The following is a 22437-nucleotide window of genomic DNA, read 5'->3' as shown; positions in this document are numbered from 1 at the left end:
CAACCCTTGCCATGTGGCAAGGTGAATGGACATCGCAGGATAGTTTTTATTTTTTAATAAAGGACTTGTCCCAAATTGTCTCTTGTCATTTTTAACATTTTGACACTTTTTTTGGTGAATGGGTAGGGGTACAATGTACCCCATATGCAATCACATAGGAGGGGGCCGGGATCTGGGGGTCCCCTTGTTAAAGGGGGTTTCCAGATTCCGATAAGCCCCCTGCCCGCAGACCCCCAACCACCGGGCAAGGGTTATGGGGGTGAGGCCTTTGTCCCCATCAACCTGGGGACAAGGTGCTTTGGGGTGACCCCAAAACATCCTCCCCATGTTAAGGGGATGTGGCCTGGTATGGTTCAGGAGGGGGGAGCTCTCTTGTCCCCACCTCCTTTTCTACAGCCTGCCATGTTTCATGTTCGGATAAGGGTCTGGTATGGATTTTGGGGTACCTCTATGCCATATTTTTTTTTACATTTTGCCATGCAATTTTTTCTTTTATTTGGGTGCCGTTTTTGTTCAATGATTTTCATCTATATTGCCAGGATCCCACAATACATTACAGCCGTGAGCAGTTTTAAATGACCTTTTTTCCTCTACAAATGTCATTTTGCTGCTCTCATTTAGAAAACTGTACGGCTGCCGTGTAAGCAGCTTTACATAGTGTGGGGTGTGGACTCTGAGCCATGATTGGCCAAAGGCACCCTGCCTTTGGCCAATTATGGCTCTCACAGCAGAGCACACTGTGATTGGCCAAAGCATGCAGGTCAGCAACTGACAATGCACTGCGATCTCGACTCGAACCACCGGCTCATCCCTAATCATTAGTGGTGTCAAATCAACTTTTGTTTTTGATCACAGCGACAGGAAGATGCAAAATAGAAGGCTATTTTTTTTTACTTTTTTTTTGTTTCAAATTAACACATTTCTAACCGTGCATGAGGTTTTCATCTACAAAAATCCAATCACCCCAAAATTTAATGTTAAAAGCAAGCAAAATTTTAGGTTACTTTCAAACGACATTCGTCAAGCTGTCAAATGTACTGAGAACTTTTGTATAAATGTTCACACAAATATTTGTATGAGCATTCGTTAGAAAATCTACCAGTGTATATACTCTTTAGAGTTTCACATATATAAAGTCTTTTATAATGCCCTGTTGGAGGGGCAAAATGCGTAGATGGAAATTCAGGTCTCTTAGTGATGTCTCGTCAGGCAAGCGGTGGAACGCAAGTGGTAGAACGCACGCGAGATTGTGGTGAACCAGCGAGTACCTGGAGCTAGCCGTTTGCCCTACTATATATATATATATATATATATGTGAAAGTTGTATTTTTCTCTGGAACACTGTAAGTGTAATTTTAAACCTTCTTTTACAAAAAAAGAATGTACTACACTATACAAACTCTCTCCTTCTATGTATAAGTGGTGATGGTGCAGAACTCCCAGACATCTGCAGCCCATAGGAACATTGGAAGGACCTGCAGTTACTACATCTCCCCTCTCACCAACCTTAAAGGAGAAGTCCAGCATGAGCTCATTCAGCTGGGCTTCTCCTAAGAGCCACAGGAGTGCAATTTGTTTTGGACTCCTGTGACCCATTTTCAGCACAGAGCTGTCTGATGTCACCAAGATCAGTCCAGGCACCACATCATCCCGACCTCAGAAGTCTAGATCTGCCAGATGCCCTCAACTGATAGGCGTCTCAGCCTCCTGGCGAACCGCTGAGGCGGTTGCTCCCCACCTCTCCACAGCTCAGCACTTCATTGCTGATTGACAGGCAGCAGCTCTCCGCTCGGGGATCTGTGAGAATCTAACCATCGGTAGTGTTCGATCACTCGGTTCTCAGTGAAGAGGCGACGGGGGCAGATGCAGCATCGGTCTGATGCTGCATCCACCTAGGTAAGTATGATGGGGAAAAAAAAGGGCAAGCCCATACTTCTCTTTTAATTGCAGTAGACCCACATGCAATACTGCTAGTTTTTTTGGGGGGGGATTACTTTTGATTCCTTTTTCTTGCAAAGTATTTTTACATGAGTATTGATTATTGTGATTAATGAACACATTACTGTTTGACGCTGTGGTTTGATGCACTTTATTAGGGAATATAAAAACAGCAGCTACAGGATTAGTTTGGAAGTTTAGGTTCACATAGTGGTTTTTTTGGTATTTATTTCTATTGTTTATCTCTAATTCCATGCATGACAGACAACTTTTGATGTAGTTTTGTGTCCTATATTGATCCAGATTACCATTTACTAACATTAACATTCTGCATTTGCATTATGCATTGTACGTTTATTAAGCCTTTTAATTTAGCTGTACATTATTAGACTCATTTTAAAACAGAGTGCAAAAAATGGTGTACAGTCACCCATAGAGACTTATGCCACGTACACATGACTGTACTTTTCGACGGACTAGGTCCGACGGTCTTCCCGACGGACTTTCCGCGGAGGTTCGACGGACTTTCTCATTGAAAGAACTTGGCCACACACGACCGGACCAAGTCCGTTCAAAATTCCATTCATTTTGAATGTGATGATGTAAACGGGACTAAACAAGGAAGTTCAATAGCCAGTAGCCAATAGCTGCCCTTGTGTTGTATTTGGTCCGTCGGACTAGCACACAGACAAACGGTTTTCCCGATTTTTAGTCCGTCGGACTTGAGTCCATCAGATAGATTTGAAACATGTTTTATTTCTAGGTCCGTCTGACTTTTGGGGAAAAAAAGTCCGCTGGAGCCCACACACGATCGAATTGATTGATTCCGGTCCGCCGGATCAAGTCTGCTGGAAAGTCTCATCGTGTGTATGTGGCATTAGACATCAAACATGTCTGAATCCAATACCAGTCAAATATATACGTAATATAAGGGCAGATGTTGCAAATTCTGAGTATGTAGACTATACAGTAAGTCACATTTCTGATTGGAGCACGTGTCAACTTTTTTCATACAGTGAAACACATTTTACCCTTTGCTTGCCTTTGCCATATTGACCTCTGTCTACATATGTGTTGTGATAGATATTCTCAGCGTCTTTAACATTTATTGCAAAAAATAACTTGGCATCGATACGGGCAGATTTTTATTTGACAGTCTAGCTTGCTACAGACATTTTTATTGAACCAGTATAAAATTATATTGCTACTGCATAGTTTGCTGTCCAGTTACATGCAAAGGACCAACAATATAAAAATAATAGGCATATATTTTTCTGTATGTGTTTACAAACTACGATTTACATTTTAGACGTGAAATTTCCATGTTTTCTAAGGATTGCAAATATATTTTGCTGGACATCACATAATAAACTTGGAAAAAAAAGCATGCAAAAGGCATGTTAAAATGATTGAATATAATTTTTTACTTTTAGATTTTGTTTTAAATACATCAAAATTGTAGAGGTGTTCTCTTGTTTCCATTTTCTGCTATATATTTATGATGCGGAATTGTTAGTTATATAATACACACCCAAGTATGATTATTTCAGATTTTTGCGTCTCAAAGCGGTACATTGTTTTGCATAAAAATTTGGCGTTTTATATTGTTGATCTGTAATTCTCAGTAATAACTAACCTAAATCTGTCCAAACAAGAGTCTAGTAAACATCCCGGGTAAAAGTTTGAAACACTAATCATAAATTATAATATAATAAATAGCTATAAATAATTATAAAAAATAATAATAAAATTAATTTCCTCACGATTCACTATTGCTCAATTCTGCAAGTGTTCTAATTTATTATCTCTGTTTTCTAGCTGGTCTAAAATCACTTTTGATGTAAAGGGATACTTTTTGGTTGCCATGGACAATCTCAAGTTTCCAGGCAGTAAAAACAGTATATATAATATAAAAGTGCATGCAGGGCCCTGGACAAAGCACTAGGGACAAAAGGGATGTGAAATGATTTGATGCAGTAATGTAATCTGTAATATTACAGTGTACAGTATGTGTTATGTTTTGTGTCGTTTTTGAATTTGTCGTGTGCTCCGCCCCCATGCGTCATGACGCTCGCAGTGAACAGAGCCCGGCACACAGGACATCGGGGTGGAGGACACAGCCCACAGACACAGAGCGGGGACATCGTAGGATCCTGGGGACAAGGTAAGTATACTGCACGATGATTCTGCAATGGCTCGGGGTTACTGCTAATGGTACTAAAATTTAAAGTGGAAGTAAACCCATCGATTTAAACAGTTAAAAAAAAAGGCATGCTGGGAATGCTAACTGCACATTGGCTGTGCTCTCAGCCAAACTATCAAACCATCCAATGGCTGGTGTCATAACGAATCACATGTGCAGCACCATAGCAGTTGAAGATTAAACAGAGGCAAAGATGGCAGCTTCCTTGGCTGAAAACGATAGGGAGTTTACTTCCACTTTAACCCCGAGCCACATTCGGGAATACATTCGTAAAGTCTGGCGGACCTCCACTGCAAAGTCCGGCAGGTCGTCCGCTGGACTAAGTCTGCCGGATAGTCCGATCATGTGTACGTGGCATAAGGGACACTGTAGCCTACACTGAGTCATTTTCAATGTTTAGGCAAGCAAAGTCTGTGGTAATAATATGCAGCAAACTATGCGTTAAAACATGACTACTATGTCTATGATAAGAACATTTCCTACAAACCTATAAGGTATATGGTATGAACTGAAGCTTTCTGCAAGTCCTTAAAGTGGTTTTAAAGGCATTAGGTTTTTGCCTTAATGCATTCTCTGTATAAAGGTACAAAAAACCTTCCATGATCAGCTCCTCCTCAGATTAAAATTAAAAGCAAACTCACCCATCTATCCATGTCTCCATGCTTTATTTTTCTGAGAAATCACTTTTAAAAACACCTAGCAATTCTTGCTGTGACCATCTTTAGTAAGGGCAGATGATTCATGTAGCATTTATTCCTGGAATCCATCTGCCCATAGCTCAGCCATGCAGAGAGTGTGCTTAGCTGAGAATACACCTCCTCCCATCCTGAAGACTCCTGGGATGTATGACATAATTTACCTAGGCCTGAAAATTAGGAAGTAACTGAAGAAATGTAAAAGAAAAATTGATATGATATACTTTCCTATCAATTTCACTAATGCTGGCAGCATAAGGATTAAAATAGTTAATGTTGAGTGAAAGAGTGAAGTTCCACTTTTAAGGTGTATCTCTGGGCAAAACCTTTTTTTTTAAATGTTTGGATAAGGTGGGGGAAGGGTTAGACTCTCTGTCAAGTTTTTATTGCTTTCTATGACCACAGTGGGGGGATTCACCACTCTATTTGTATTGTAAACCATTCTCACAAGTATGGACAAAAGATATATATAGACAAAGGCCAATGGTCAAATTTGTATGCGTGATATAAAAGGGTGCCACATCCCAGTTAAAGATTATTTGGAAAGGGGGAGAATTGAAGAGGGGGGACTGGAGGGTAACCAACCCCCGGGACTTTTACAACGGCACCAAATATGTTTGAACAATGGGTAAAATCAATAAAGTTTTATTTTGTGTATAAAAAAACATTCTTCAAACACAGAAGACAGTTTCATCTGTTTACATACAGAGATAAAAAACGGGTATACAAAGATTGGTATATGAGCCTACAAGACTCCATAGATTACCACATTTATATACGATTTAAACTGCATTGTTTCTTTCCTACATGTTTCGCTCTTCCGAGCTTCCTCAGGACAATTGCAGCATACAGCAATCAATAGATAACTGAAATTATACAAAAAAATTTGTTTAAAAAGTGCATATGCATAGATGGGTTTGTACATACAGCATCTGTGGGGGGCATAAAAAATATATCCACCCCCACAAATTTACACAAATCATATAAATCTAGTGGTGGGTTCATTCGGGTCCAACAAATTAGTTGGAGAGGAGTGACTAATTTGTTGGACCCGAATGAACCCACCACTAGATTTATATGATTTGTGTAAATTTGTGGGGGTGGATATATTTTTTTCAAACATATTTGGTGCCGTTGTAAAAGTCCCGGGGGTTGGTTACCCTCCAGTCCCCCCTCTTCAATTCTCCCCCTTTCCAAACATTCTCACAAGTAAGCAAGGGGAAATGTAAAATTCTAGAGTTGTCCCCTGAAAAATATTTAAAGATTAAAGATTTAAAGGGGTTATAAACCCTCAATCTTTTTCACCTTAATGCATTCTATGCATTAACATGGAAAACCTTCTATAGTGAAGCAGCCCCCCAGAGCCCCCTTTTTTACTTACCTGAACCCGATCGTTCCAGCGATAAGGATGAGCACAGCAGCTCCAGCCGCTGTCTCTGGTCCTCATTGGATAGATTGATAGCATCAAAAATTCATAATAAAAACCCTGTTTGGGCTCAACCGACTCTAATGACATAAAAGGGATAAGGAAAAGAGGAAAAGAAAAACACAGCCAACTGTGCAAGTACAAACAGTAAAAATGTATTATATCAAAAACACATAAATGGAATAGGCAATAATAAAAACAATCATTCACAACGTGTCAATCATACTATGATAAAAACTAACAACACCTACCACAATATGCCAGCGTGCCTCTTTCCCAGGATCTAGGTCTCATCTTCCTAGGATCAATTTCCTGTTGGGAGCCAACTTAGCTCTACCTCCTATTCACATGCATGCAATTTCTATGTTTCAATTTATTATTGCTGTTCAGGATTGAATATATTGGATTTTCACATTCCTCACTATATATATATTACTGTCACTGGATAGAGGCAAGAATGGTGGACATTGATTTTTTTTATCACAGTATGTTTGACACGTTGTGAATGATTTGGCTGTGTTTTTCCTTTCCTCTTTTCCTTATCCCTTTTATGTCATTGGAATCGGTTGAGCCCAAACATGGTTTTTATTATGAGTTTTTGATGATATGATACCAAGAGCTCCAACTCCAATCCTTTTCCCCCCTCCTCTTTTTGCAGTTTCAAGCATTAGCAGAGATTTGCACCTTGAGGGATCCTTATTTTTAGTTCTCACAATAAATTGATAGCAGCAGGAGCCGAGTCCTGCTGTCTGTGTCAATGCATGCAGCAGATGGACTTGGGAGTATGCCCACATGAGTGCCCCCATGGAATGCAGCTCTCTGTGAGGGCACTCGAGAAGAGGAGGTGCCAGGAGCACCACTAAGGGACCCCAAAAGAGGAGGACCAGGGTCACTCTGTGCAAAACCCTTCCACAGAGGAGGTAAGTATGACGTTTGTTATTTTAAAAAAAAACTTACCTTTACAACTACTTTTAGGGGAAGACTTCCAAGGGGGCTGGGGGAGGGGACATTTGTTAATTTGTGAGATATCCACTAACTTCCTGTTGGCTCTCTTGAACAGGAAGTGAAGATAAATTTCCCCAGTGGTACACAGAGAGCCAAAATAAACTGTCAGGGGTTTAATCCTTCTGAACGCTATTCAGTACTAAACGTTTTGGCTATACAAACATTTCACGTAGCAGTTATCATGGGCCATGCTGTAGTCTTTGAATTGACCAAAATCTGCACTGTCCATTGTTGGCTAAATTAGGTTACAGTTAACTTGTATTGTTTAACTTGATCTGAAAATAAATTTGTATTTATTGCCTGCTTCCTGACAATCAAGTCTAAACATTTACAAAAGTACAGTATAGTATTCTTATAGATGAAAACAAATGCTCTGCCAGTGCAGAATTCACTAACATACCAAACAAGATTTGTGAACAGTTCGATCATCATAGAAGCCAGGGCATCTGGGGATGCAAGCTACAACAGCAGGATTGCAAGATGTGCTGACAGCACAGCTATCCTGGCATGGTACTCAATGTGATACAAAGGAGAGTGCTGCAAAAAAGGTCAGAAAGCAAAGCATCTGCTGTTAAGTGAGGCAACAGCTGTAAAACGTCTCAGAGGGCCTGATGAAACATACTGCGCTCTGTGGTTTGTTTGGCTTCAATACATGCAATAATATGTGTAAGGCTTGTGTCTGCAGAAGAGATCACACTGTGTGTAGTCTGTAATAGACCTAATCAAACTATGAATTTACAGCTCAAGGCTTTCATAGACAATGCTGATGTAATGTTATGCAAAAAAGTAATATGAAAAATGTATTATTATTATTATTATTATTATTAATAATAATAATAATATTAATAAGAATTATTGTATGGTCATGTTTTGGCCTGTTTTGGTTCATGTACCAGTTTGCAGGTAAATTGTTGTTTTATTGGTCATCCTCTCAAGCCGATCTGATCCGGTCTCCAGCGGCAGAAGCTCTGCAGAGGACACAGCCGACAACAGCTGTGAATTGAATGGGAAGTGACGTCACCCATATACTTACTTTGGGACTTCCGTTGTCGGCTGTCTCCTCTGCACCCGCCACCACAGCAAAGTTGCACCTGACAGCTAAGCATGGGATTGGGTTGGATTGGCTTCAGAAAAGGTATGATTTCTTCTTTACAGGGCTAGATAGATTAGTGTTAGATCATGGATGTCTGTAGATGCAGGGATTTTAGTGTTAGGGTGGACTTCTACTTTAACGTTAAAGCGGAGTTCCAGTGGTTTTTGTGTTAATTCAAAGACAGCAGCTACAAAAAGTGTAGCCGCTGACTTTTAATAAAGACACACTCACCTGTCCCACGATCCAGCGATGCAGCTGCCTGAACCCTTGGTTCTCTTGTTCACCTTTTCCCTGTGCAGGCATTACAAGTGTGGCAACAAGGCTGTGACAGCTTGCAGCTTCACAGCCGGGTGTGCACTGCGTAAGTGTGAGTCGCACTGTGCCTCTTCAATGGCTGGGCTATCTTCTGGGACCTGTGACATTTCCCAGGGAGAGAGGCGGCCCGAGTTGACATGGGAGCTGGGCACCTGTCAAAACTAGGTACCCGCTCCCCTGCCAAACAAATGACATGCCAAATGTGGAATAAAAGGAGGTGAGGAGTGCTTAACATGGAACTTCCACTTTTGAGTGGAACTCCGCCTTATTGTGTGCTACGTTAAAGCAGCCCATTCATTTAGAATGTGCTGCCCTGCATGGCGACAAAAAAAAAAAGATCTTGTGTTACCACAAAGCATAGGTTTGAGGGGTTTCTCATACAATTCAACCAGGTTGATAGAGATTTTTTTGTGACTGCAGTTGTGGTAGTGTCCTTTGTGGTTAGCTTAAGCTCTGTTTGCTGTTCATTGATAATACAAAGCTTTAGATCTAACATAATTCTGATTGCAGAGCTATAGTGAAGACAAGGCAAGACTGCTGCAGAGAGACCACTGTTCTCATACAGAAAACAGCAATCTTTTATTTGCAGCTAAATGCCAGGGTTTAGGTTTTTTGCTGCCACTGGAGTTGATTTAAACCAGAAAAACAAAGGTAGAACATAACAATGTATCTTAGTATACTTAACTGTACACGTAATATTCTAATTTATGTTGTGGTTTAATACCAATATAAGGAAATCCTCAAGTATAATACATGGTAAAGTTATTTTTGTAAAAAAAAAAAAAATTAAAAATTTCTTCCAAGAAAAGGTAAACTCTTAAGAATAAAAATGTATATGACATGATATCATCAAGACACAAAGTACACTTTTTTCATATTAAAATATATCAGCATTTTCAGTGTCAAAGGGCTGCTGCTCACAGGACTGCAGATGAAAATGCAGATACCATGCCAGTTTTTACCTGGAATAAACTGTTCTTCTCCAGCCATGCTCAGTAATGCTTTCATTTAGATTGTTAGGACAAGCAACTGAGCTGTCTTGCAGTCCCCACAGCAATTTTGTGGTGTAATTACATTACCACTGCACTGATTATAGTGAAACAGCTATGTCATTCAATTGAAAATGTAGGGGAAAATTAGTTTAGTGCAACACAGCTCATGTTGATTTCAATGAAAAACACAAAGAGGGAATTTTCTTTGTATGCTTTTAACTACAACAAATTGTAACAACCAAAAAAACATGCATTGAGCAAGCTGTGCATTCCACGGCCCATTTACATGATTGGTGGTTGGATATTATGATAAAGTGATAGTATTGGCTCTAACAGTGATCTCATAATGTTGTATATACAAAGATCCAACCATAAAACATATGACTAGCAATCTGATAGCTGAACAAACATTTGCAAGGGCAGGGCATATAGTTACCACAGTCAAACTGGACTCATGAGACATTAATTGTTTTCAATGTTTATATCATATCTTCTTCTGGTCCAAACCAATATGAAACTAACATTTGTTTTCCAAAACTCTAAAAAGTAGCACCTCTGATCTAAGCCACCAATTATACAAATCTAATTATTAAGCACACTCATAAATAAAAACAAAAGTTGTGTAAGACTTGCACCGCTGTTTTCATACATCCAATATATGCAGTTTAGTGAAACCTCTGTAGTGAGGCCAAGAGGACCTTATGTTGTAACTGTAAGATACATCATTTTGAAAAACTTGGGAAGTAGCAATATGGAAACTAAGTCATGTAACTGTTTTGGGACCATGTCTAAAGTGCCTAGCCAGCTTTTTTTCACTGTGTTTTGCAGAAAATAAATAATAATAATGATTCAAACCAAAAATATAGGGTAAATGTAAAAATGTTGAGACATCTATCAATTGGGTTGCAGTGCCACCAGAACCTCCTGTGATCTTCCTCATAATTTGGTAGATTGTGTGTACTTGTTCCCTTGTCTTTAAAGAAAAAGGCCTCCTATATAAAAATGTATTAAGACAGCTGGTCCACATAGGAAAAAAAAATACACTGGATTACTTTTTAATTGTCTCATAATTCAGTAACCATTTGCTTCTTTTTTCATTAAGCAAGTATCATACTTAAAAGGAATGGTAACAAATGTTATTTTCTATCCATAGTGTTTATTCTGTGTTTTTTATGGGCTTGGAAATGGACAGGTACATTTTCCCCTTTTCATTTTAAAAAATAATTCTCCCCAACACCATATCCTGATTGTTGCCAGAACCTAAGCCATGGGATTTATAGTTGGTATATCTAATGTGCTTCACTGAATATTCTAGAACAGTAGAGGCATAATCTTTCTTTATAAATTAAATAAAACGTTGACATTAAATAACACTTCTTAGCCTGTAGACATCTATTATTCAGTCTTTTTACCCAAGATTCAAACAACCTTTGCCTAGAATTTACCTATTCTCCTAATAAAATCGTATGTGAAAATTGATGAATGTCAGGTGAAAGTTGTTTGACTCTTGGATAAAAACCTTGATAAATAGACTTTGTTTTAACTATTGTTGGTTTGGATTCTATTAGTAAAAATAACAAAAGTTTGATGCATCCATATGAAAATCTAAAAACGTTATGAAAAAGAAAATGTTTGCATAGACCATTTGGCTGAATTTTATTTTGTGGAGACTTCTGCGCTTCTGTATCAAATTAATTTGTAATATACAGAAGAATAATGAAAAAGAAAATGTAAAGTTTATACAAGCATTTTGCTGCTTATCATGCCTAAATTATGTCTTGAAAAGTCTTCTGCTGATCAGACATTTTTTTTTTTAGGAATCACAAATCAGTCTCATGTCATTCTAGATGAGCTGTCCAAGGGAAAGTTAGATCTGATATTTAACAACTGTGTGGTATTGTCATAGAATATGAATGTGTTTGATTCAATTTTTCAGTAGCTTGGCAGTATATGTAGTTAAGGGGAACCTTGAGATTACCAGTATTGTAAAGAAAAAAAACATAAACAGGAGGTTCCTAGTGCATTGATGCTGCAGAGATAAGCCAGTGTCATATTGTAATGGCTATGGAAAGCTTGGACATATGAGACAGAGGATGACTTACAATGCTTTACTAAACTTTCCTAACAGTGTGTCAGAAACCATGAATAAGACTGAGACAGAAGTACAGTTAAATCACACTTGTTTACTAATAATAACAAAAAGGTAAACAGAGTAAACGTAGTCAAAACATAGCCACAGTTCAGGAACCGGAACGGATAGTCAGACAAGCCAAAATGTCATGGAGCCAGAGATGAGAGTAGTAGAACAGCAAGCAGGATCTGGATCCAGAAGGAATGTCAGCCAATCAAGTCTTTAACAGGAACACAGTAGAGCGTCTCTAGAGATGTGACCAAGGAAAGGGCAGAGATTATGTGGACTGGACGGCTTAAGAAAGCAGGACTGACGAGCAGGATATCATCAATAGGTGAGTCGATGTGGAGAGATAGGAGCTGGCAATTAGCCGACAGCTGAGCTGCCAGCTTTGAGAAGGAAGGGCTGAGCCCAGCCCTGACACAGTGCTATCCAAAACATTTCTCTATTTGGAGAACACAAGTAGTTAATAGTAATATACGGCAATGACAAAAGGCTTAAATGGGTTGTAAAGGCAGAAGGTTTTTTATCTTAATAGATTCTATGCATTAAGATAAAAGCCTTCTGTGTGCAGCAGCTCCCCTCAGCCCCCTAACACTTACTTGAGGTCCCTCTCTGTCCAGCGATGTCCACGAGTGTCTCGGCCTTCCTGATTGGCTGAGATGCAGCAGAAGAGCCATTGGCTTCTTCTGCTGTCAATCAAAGTCAGCTAGCCAATCAGGGGATAGAGGAGGAGGGGCTTGGTCGGGGCTCCGTGTCTGAATGGACACAGGGAGCTGTGACTCGGCTTGGGTGCTCTGTGCAAATTCACAGAAACAGAGGAGGTAAGTATTTTGTTTGTTATTTTTATAGGAAAAAAATATGAGACTTTACAATCACTTTAATGTTGTTTTTCAGGGGAATTATGATCTCTATAGCACATAAATCTTTACAGAGGTCCTAAATTAAAGGAAAGACCTGGTGGAAATCAAGACCTACTCTCATCTGCCTAAAGTGTAGAAATCTGTTCTCGTGCAGTTGCGCTTTAATTTGTTTATATATATATATATATATATATATATATATATATATATATACAGCAGGTAAAATAAGTATTGAGCATGTCACAGTTTTTCTAGGTTGATATATTTTCAAAGGTGCTAGTGACATAAACTTTTCACCACATGTCAGTAACAACCCATGCAATCCATACATACAAAGAAACCAAAACAAAAGTTATGTGTAATAAAATGGAATTGAAGGAAAAAGTATTGAACAGATGAAGAAAGCGATGTGCAAAAAGGCATGGAAAGCCAGGATACCAGCTGAAATCTATCAGTAATTAGGAAGCAATTCTGCCCCTTGTCAGTGCAAATTAATATCAGTTGGTTCAGCCTCAACTGATGGCCTATAAAAAGGTGTCTCATTACCAAGGTGTCACACAAGAAACATCTCATCATGGATAAAAACTCTCTCTAGACCTTCTTAAACCTTATTATTGCAAAAGATACTGATATCATTGGTTACAGAAGTATTTCTAAACCTCTGAATGTTTCACTGAGCACTGTTGGGGGCCATAATCCAAAGGTGGAAAGAACCATAAACCAGGCACGACCAGGTGTTCCTTGCAAGATATCTGACAGAGTAGTGAAAATAATTATCAGAAGAGTTGTCCAAGAGCTAAGGACCACTTGTGGAGAGCTTCACAAAGACCTGGAATTAGCAGATACAATTGTTTTAAAGAAAACAATAAGTAATATACACTCCCCACGCAAGACTCCATTGCTGAACAAAAAACATGTTGAAGCTCGTTTAAAGCTTGCTGCACAACATTTAACCAAGCCTGTGAAATACTGGTAGAATATAGTCTGGTCATATGAGACCAAAATTGAACTCTTTGCTTGCCATAATACATACCATGTCTAGAGGTCAAATGACACTGCACATCAACCAAAAACACCATACCAACAGTGACATTTGAAGGTGGGAACATCATGGTGTGGGGCTGTTTTTCAGCATACGGTACTGGCAAACTTCATGTCATTGAAGGAGGGATGAATGGAAAAATGTACCAAGACATTCTTGATAAAAATCTGCTGCCATCTACCAGGATTATGAAGATGAAAACCAAGGAAACTCAATTGGTTTCAAAGAAAGAAAATAAAGCTGCTAGAATAACCCAGCCAATCACCTGACTTGAATCCAAAAGAAAATCTCTGGCGAGAACTAAAGATCAGAGTTCACAGAAGAGGCAGAAGGAACCTTCAAGATTTGAAGACTTTATGTGGAAGAATGGGCCAAAATCACACCTGAGCATTGCATGTGACTAGTTTTTCCATATGAAAGGCATCTTGAAGCTGTCATTACCAACAAAGGATTTTGTACGAAGTATCAAATACATTTCTGTTAGTGTGTTAAATACTTTTTCCCTGTGTCATTCCATTTCATTACACATAACTTAATTTCTGAACTTAATTGTTTTGGTTTCTTTGTATGTATGGATTGCATGAGTTGTTACCGACATGTGGTGAAAATTTCATGTAAATAGTACCTTTAGAAATATATTTACCTAGAAAATCAGTGACATGTTCAATACTCATTTTGCCAGCTGTATATATATATATATATATATATATATATATATATATATACACAAATAGTATTTTCTATCTTTTGTGTTCAATGCAGGTAAAGGTGTCCTTCAAATGTTTAGCAGAGATCTGCACAGGCAATTTACTTTAATGCAGTTGGGAATGTTCTTATTAGTTTGTTCTTATTAGTTTATTGTGAAGATTCCCATTTTATTTACCGCTAACATAATGTGCAGTACTTAAAATGTTTCCTGTTAAGTACAGTGATATAATCTGTGTAATTTGAATACTTGGAGGTTTACCAAGTCTAAGAAAGTGTCTAACGGAAATGTAGAGATTCTGTGTATGGGTTTTGTTGACTTATCTTGGTCACTGAATGTTCAGCTAATTATTTAATACTACAATATGGCTTTTTTCCAGCAAATGTGTTTCATTTGGGTTAGTCCTTATCATCGCATCATACAATTCCAAATAGTCCTGTGCCTAATTTTTGAGCAGAAAAAAACATGAATTTACCTTATTTCCACATGGGCCCTGCACTTTTATTTCCAGGCTTTTATAGATGGATATAGATTGAGTATTTATAATGTAAAATAGCAAGAGGTTGTCATGGCCAAAACAGTGATTACAAACTTGATTAGCATCCAAGACAAATGGTGTACCCCAAGGCAGCCCCAAAGCTGTGATCACAACTGGCTCCAGAGCTTGCCAAACAGCCAGATGCCTTTATTGGAAAGCTCTTTGCTGCAGTTTAGCACCTGAGTCCTAAGCAAGAGAAAAAGTCTGACCTTGCACTCCCACGTGACACCAGATCGTTGTCGGGAATTCTGCGTCAATAAATGATAAAGAATATATCCATGTTATTATTATTTTCTCCAACTTGCACGCCACACTTGTAAAAATATATTCTGGCCAGGCCTTCCAAATTTCCTCTAACATGGCACAAAGCAAAACACACAAACATCTTTTTATTTGAAATAAAATGTTGTCTAATCCAAATGAAAATGTGTTTGTTTTCTTTTTGACATGTTTTATTGAAAAATTCCAGTCCAAATAATAAAGGAATAGTAGTAATAATATTTACCATCACATTATATATTTACACAGGGTAAAGTTAAACAAAAAGGCAGCCGTTACATCTGTACTGACCTTTTTCCTGACCAAGTGTTCTGTGTTAGCATTTTAGTGGCAACGGAATCAAAACATATTTTCAATCTTTTCCTTAAAGATATAGTCATGTTATGTCTATATTCTTAGAATGTTGTACAATGTTGTCTATTATTAGAAATGAAAAAGAAAAAAAACGTTTAATTTAAGGGATATATAAGTAGTTAGTAGAGCTTTATCTTATTACATTAACAAGAATTAAGGAATTTATATTGAACGTACAGTATGTGTGTTTATAATCTCCTTCTAGAATAAGTACCTTGGTGCAGGATTCAGCATAAAAAAAAATGTATATTGGGCAGTTGTTAATTACAGGTTAATATTTCATCTGAAAACAGCAATTTGTGTCTGTCCTTAACAGCCTTGCGATTGTCCGAGTCCTATTGAAAAGTTAACATTGGCATACGCCTAGAATTTATTATGCTGTTGCTAAATTGTATGAGTGTGGTTATCTTTACTGTAGAAATATTTGTAGTGCTTATCCTTTTTCTTTTTTGTCTGGCCAAAGATGGATCGAAATTTGGCTGGTTCAGTAGGGACTGGCTGAATTTTGATCCACCTATGGCCATTCATGTTCATGAGAAGTCGATGTAATGACTAACGTCTCACAAAAGGGCTTGATCAACCCTGCAGCCAAGCAGCTCTGATCAGTATATTCTGCCAGCAGAGGATTTTCACTGTCAGAATACAATAGCATAGCAGGGAGGATTCCTCCATCCATCCCATTTGTGTGGATTGGTGAATCTGTTCATTTTTTTCCATCAGCCCACTGGATGAACAGATTCATGCATGGCCAGCTTTAGATATATTCTTTTAAATGTTTACTCTACCCAAATTTTACCTATTGAAATGTATATGGGGGGGGTAGCTTAACCACTTCAGCCCTGGAAGATTTTACCCCCTTCCTGACCAGAGCACTTTTTGCGATGCCTCACTGCGTCCCTTTAACTGACGATTGCGCAGCCATGTGACGTTTCACCGAAACAAAATTGATGTCCTTTTTTTCCCACAAATAGAGCTTTCTTTTGGTGGCATTTGATTGCCTCTGCGGTTTTTATTTTTTGCACTATAAAAAAAAAGAGCGACAATTTTGAAAATAACAAAGTATTTTTTAGTTTTTGCTATAATAAATATCCCCAAAAATATATAAAAAAACTTTTTTTTTCCTCAGTTTAGGCCGATACATATTTTTCTTCATATTTTTCATTAAGAAAATGCAATAAGTGTATATTGATTTGTTTGCGCAAAATTTATAGCGTCTACAAAATAGGGGATAGTTTTATGGCATTTTTAAATTTTTTTATTATTTATTAGTAATGGCGGCGGTCTGCGATTTTTATCAGGACTGCAACATTATGGCGGACACATCGGACATTTTTGACACATTTTTGGGACCATTGTCATTTATACAGAAATCTGTGCTATACAAATGCACTGATTCCTGTGTAAATGGCATTGGCAGTGAAGGGGTTAACCAGTGGGGGGGCAGTTAAGGGATTAAGTGTGTCCTAGGGAGTGATTCTAACTGTGAGGGGGAGTGGCTTGAACACACAGGGCAGTGATCACTGCTCTCAATCACAGAGAGCTCTGATCACTGTCCTGTCACTAGGCAGAATGGGGAATGCTTTGTTTACATAAGCATCTCCCCGTTCTTCCTCTCCATGACACTATCGTGGGCATGCGGCGAACACAGGATTTGTGGCGGTGCACGTGCTCACGACACCGCTTCTTAACCACTTGCAGACCGGACCATTTTGCTGGTCAAAGACCAGACCACTTTTTGCGATTCGGCACTGCGTCGCTTTAACCGACAATTGCGCGGTCGTGCGACGTGGCTCCCAAACAAAATTGACGTCCTTTTTTTCCCACAAATAGAGCTTTCTTTTGGTGGTATTTGATCACCCCTGTGGTTTTTTATTTTTTGCGCTATAAACAAAAATAGAGCGACAATTTTGAAAAAAACGCATTATTTTTTACTTTTTGTTATAATAAATATCCCCCAAAAATATCTAAAAAAAATATTTTTTCCCTCAGTTTAGGCCGATACGTATTCTTCTACATATTTTTGGTAAAAAAAATTGCAATAAGCGATTATTGATTGGTTTGCGCAAAAGTTATAGCGTTTACAAAATAGGGATAGTTTTATAGCATTTTTATTAATAATTTTTTATTATTTTTTTTTTACTAGTAATGGCAGCGATCAGCGATTTTTATTGTGACTGCGACATTGTGGGGGACCCATCGGACATTTTTGACACATTTTTGGGACCATTGTCATTTATACAGTAATCACTGCTATATAAATGCGGCGATCGAGTCCGCGGGTCCCGCGAACCGGACTCACGGGGGTCCCAACCAGCGCGGGAGTGTGCCGCCGGCGGTGCGCTCCCGATGGCAGGGCGGCATTGAATATTGGACGTACCTGTACGCCAATATGCCTGCCCGTGCCATTCTGCCGACGTACATCGTCGTGTGCTGGTTGGGAAGTGGTTAAAGGGTATGTACCTGTATTCCCTTTTGCCTGTCAGTGCCATTCTGCCGACATACATCAGCGTGCGCTGGTCGGCATGTGGTTAAAAATCCCAAGCTCCTGTCTTTTTACACTTGCCAACTGCTGGAAGTCTCTTTATTACATGCCATGCGGTGCTCGTGGAAGTTTGCAGTTTAAATCCTCCCAAACTTGGGAGTATTCCAGATCCTGTGTACCAGCACTTAGTCCATATTTGGTCAGGGGGCTGCATTATCTGACTGGTAGCATCACCCTCTGGTTCTCCAGCCCCACTCTTCATCCAGTTCTATATGATTTATCAAAATCTACATGATTTTCAAAGACAATCATCATGCTGCCCTTGCAGTCAGCCAATTTGGCTAGATTTGCTTTTTGAGCCTAATGGAGTATACTACATAATGGTACCCATAGACAATCGTTATTTGAGTCTGCCAGTGTTGTAAGTACTGGTCGATCATCTGGTTGTCTGAGAGTAACCTCAGACTTTACTAGATAAAGTAGGTACCAGTATACAAATCATACTGGGGTTTGTCTTTTTGTGTTTATGTACACAAAATGCAGAAACATATTTTTTGGGGGTCAAAATGCTTAAAAATGTCTGCATGGCTGTCATCTAATGACTATAATTGTGTCCCACAAGATCTCAGTAACATAGCTAAGCACATCTAGACCAATGGCACGTGGAAAACATATCTTAATCTACACTTTGCCCTTTTTTCCAAACACAATTTCTTGAAATGCTTGTAGTGATTATTTATGTGTCTAAATTACTCTATTGTAATGGAATTCTATGTAGCTGGTATAGTATTTTCTATTGTTTTGTCTTTTGTGACAGTTTCAATAGACACATTAACAACTGCTGCTAGTCTGGCTGGCAGTATGTATGGTTACAACTTTCCCTCTGTTCAGTTTTAACTTTATTTTACTCTTGAATGTCACTTCAATTCATTTCTTTTAGAAGAGATTTCATTATTCTTCCCAGGCTAGGATTAGGCTTCTGGGCATAAATTTGAAAATGTGAAAGCTGTAAATCTGTTGATTTCAGAAATTGCCTATTAAGTTGTTAATTGTGATGCTTTTTAATAGACAAGCATATTAATCTTATAAAGAATCTTTTATATTTTTGCTTAGAGGACTATTTTCCAAAGTCTGGCATACTTGAATCCAAGTTATGGCTTAAAGTGACCCTGTCAGTTTAAATCATCTATACCCTGTATCTTGTGTCTACTATGCTGTGTAAACTGGACAAAGCACTGAGGTTTCCCAAGCCTGCGTACATAGATAGGGTACCAAAAACACATGCAAGTTATATGTATATAGAAAATGTGGAGTAAGTCAGCGCAAAATAATAATAAATAATAACTTTGAAAATATAACAAAGCAGGTAGATATAACAAAACCTCAAACAGACATTGGATACATAACAGTGCAGCACTGATAATAAACCCACTAACATTTACAAAGTCTCTCAGAAGATAAAAAGCTGAGGTAAAGATTTTATAGCGATAGTTGATAGTGATGTTCTCCTCTGTGATGATAGAAATACATGCAGATATCCTTATGGTGCACACTACATCAGTGATTCCACCACCAGCCAGCCAAACCGCTCACCTCAAATTACAGACCCCTGAGTTAACACATAGGTCAAATGCGCATTTCACCACTCACAGTGGTCACAAAAGCGGATCACAATGGATAGATGGATGAACTACGACTTCTTATTATTTAACGCTGCCACCAATAGTTGCTCTTGTTCTCCAAGCATGATGTCGTAGAATGGAAAAAGGTATATAGTGCAAACCGTATAGATACAATTCTAATTTATTTCAAGAAGACAGGTACTCACATATAAAGCACTAAGCCCTAGTGCCGGGTTACAAGCATAAAATCATTCCAAGCAATATGATACAGTAAGGTGGTTGCAGTGACATTCCAGGGTCCTCCCGCACGCGTATCATCCAAAACAGGACTTCCTCAGCGGACTTCCTTTAAAAAGGGTTCCCAGCGATATTAGGCTCTCATCTTCTACAAGGAGACCATAGCAAATGTAGACTTGTAATACAAATCAGTCTGGTCCATTCATAACTCCTTCTTGCAGTGCCATGTGTTGCAGAAAAAAGCAGGCTGGATGAGTTTTACAGCATTAGCATTGTGTTTTAAGGGTTCACAGAAATGAATGGTAATGTAGAAAGAAGTGTATTTAGTGTATTTTACTATGTTTCAGTCTTTTCTATTCAACAAAACAAATACGAAAACAGCTCATACCAGTATGGCTTCTTAGCATAGACATATACATGTGGGCAACATAGATATGCATGTCTTCACATATAGCTATAAAAAAAAAAAAATATTTACGTGCAAATCCAAACTGTTCCTTATTTGTACCTAGCTGCAGTAGAAATCTCTTGATTTGCATAGAGTTTGAACATTAAACTCCTTCCTCTGCAGACTGAAGCTTGGATAACTTCTGTGTCATAGCCAATTAAAGGATATAGTGGTTTAAACTGACAGACTTGCTTTTTATAATATAATATGACTTTATAGACAGCTTCCACTGCACAGATCTATATGATCTCCGTGACAGCAAACAGCAGGGAACTTACCTTTGGTAAAGTTATTCCTAAAGGTAAAAGCATTTACAGTCCTGAGGCAAAATGTGTAGAACACTGAAATAACTTGAACAGTGTTTGATCACAGGCACCCAGGGAACTTGTGATGAGAGCGGAAAGAATAGTGGTTTAAGACCTGTTCAATTAAAGATTGTGATAACAGTAAATGTTCAAGCCTTTCTTGTTAAATTAATCTCTTTGATTAATGCTGAATTACCTTCATAATGAGTTACAGCACATACTAATGTTTTCTATTTTCTATGATTTCTTTACAGCCCAACAGCAGTGGGCAAGTCGTTGGGAAGGTGCCTGGCCACTTCACTCCAGTGTTGGCCCCATCACCCCATCATGGTACAGTTAGACCAGTGACACTGACCATGAGTGACACAAAGCCTATCACTACATCCACTGAAGGTGAGGTTAATTCATTAACAATGTCATGTTATAACCCATTTATTTATGAAAACATCTTAATTGTACAGTACAGGACACAGGCTTGTACCTACAGGCGATTGGACATTAGCAAAACTTTGAAGGCCTCATTCCATGGGTCCTCAATTTTCTGCTAGTGTCCTAAGGCGATGAACCTCATCTCCCTTGTAGAGAAATCACTCTTAGCTTAACTAGTTCATTGTTTTATCTTCAGATTCTTCAATCAACACTTTAGTCATCTCATTCAATGCTTTCTAAGCACTGACATATTACCTGGGTTATATAAAGAATTAAATTTTGACTAACATTCCCTTGCTATGCTAATACAGATGTCTCTCATCTTGCATATTTATTTTTTAAACTTGCCTTATGACTAGTAGCAGTTTCCAGCACTATTTCACTTTTGCTCATATATTTTGCCCAGAACAGAGCAACTGTCTCCCTTAAGACTCTATCAGTAGCCAGTAGTGTGTCGGGGCTCTACGGGGTAAAGGACCGCGCAAAGCCGCAGATGGACACAGGTGGCAAGAAAGCGCCCTGAGGCGATTCAGTTCCCATAGGTAGCGCTATACAAGTCACTCATTCATTCATTCGTTCAGTAGATGGGACTTTTACATTTTAAGTGTATTAAGCACCTTTGAATGAACATTGTTAATTTAAGTTATTGTTAAAAAATGAGACACACCCATTTTCATAGGAAAAGTGCTTTACTATACATGCAATAAGAACACTTGTTAGCTGAGTTGGAGAGAATAATACAAGAGGTTCCCACTTTTGGCAGACATGTCTCCTCCTGTCATTCTCAATGTGACATCTGTTGCTCAATGACCAACCTAATCCCACAATAATGACTTATTCTATATAAGCATAGACATATACATATTATCATCGGATGTAGCCAAATAAACCAGATGAATTCAGTAGTTGATAAGCCCGATGTGGAAACCAAAAGCCAGTTTTAAGAAGACTGGGAATATGTGCCTCTACTGACTACCAGGCTAAAAATGGATTCAGTCTGCACTTTTTGGCATATTGGCCATCTGGCACTTGGGTTTTTTCCAGCTTCATATGATCAGTAAATGTTTCTGCGTCATGTTGACTATAATTCTTTAAAATCTTATATTGTGTTTATGGTAATATATATATATATATATATATATATATATATATATATATATATATATACATACTTTTAAACATTTATGTTGGATTTTCAAGTACTTCAAATCCATTATTCAAAGGACATATGTCAGTTACATGTTTCAGGAACTATTTTTAGATGCACTGTACACCACAGAATGTTCTTAATGCAAGTTTCCTATTGTGAATGTATTAAAAAATGAGATTGGTGT

General features: G+C 38.4%; 1 protein-coding gene across 10 annotated transcripts in view; it reads left to right on the top strand.

Annotated features, from left to right (window-relative positions):
• NFIB (nuclear factor I B) overlaps window positions 1-22437 on the top strand; it is a 611459-nt gene that overhangs the window by 533317 nt on the left and 55705 nt on the right. For all 10 annotated transcript variants that reach the window (XM_077475108.1, XM_077475113.1, XM_077475111.1 and 7 more), the window contains one exon: window positions 20929-21067. In XM_077475108.1, the coding sequence (XP_077331234.1) occupies window positions 20929-21067 (139 nt within the window). The remainder of the gene's footprint in view (window positions 1-20928; window positions 21068-22437) is intronic.

This window comes from Lithobates pipiens, unplaced genomic scaffold (assembly GCF_037356315.1).
Source record: "Lithobates pipiens isolate NorthernLeopardFrog02 unplaced genomic scaffold, aLitPip1_a1.2 Scaffold_13, whole genome shotgun sequence".
In the NCBI taxonomy this organism is placed as follows: domain Eukaryota; kingdom Metazoa; phylum Chordata; class Amphibia; order Anura; family Ranidae; genus Lithobates; species Lithobates pipiens.
This window is presented reverse-complemented; position numbering and strand designations above follow the sequence as displayed.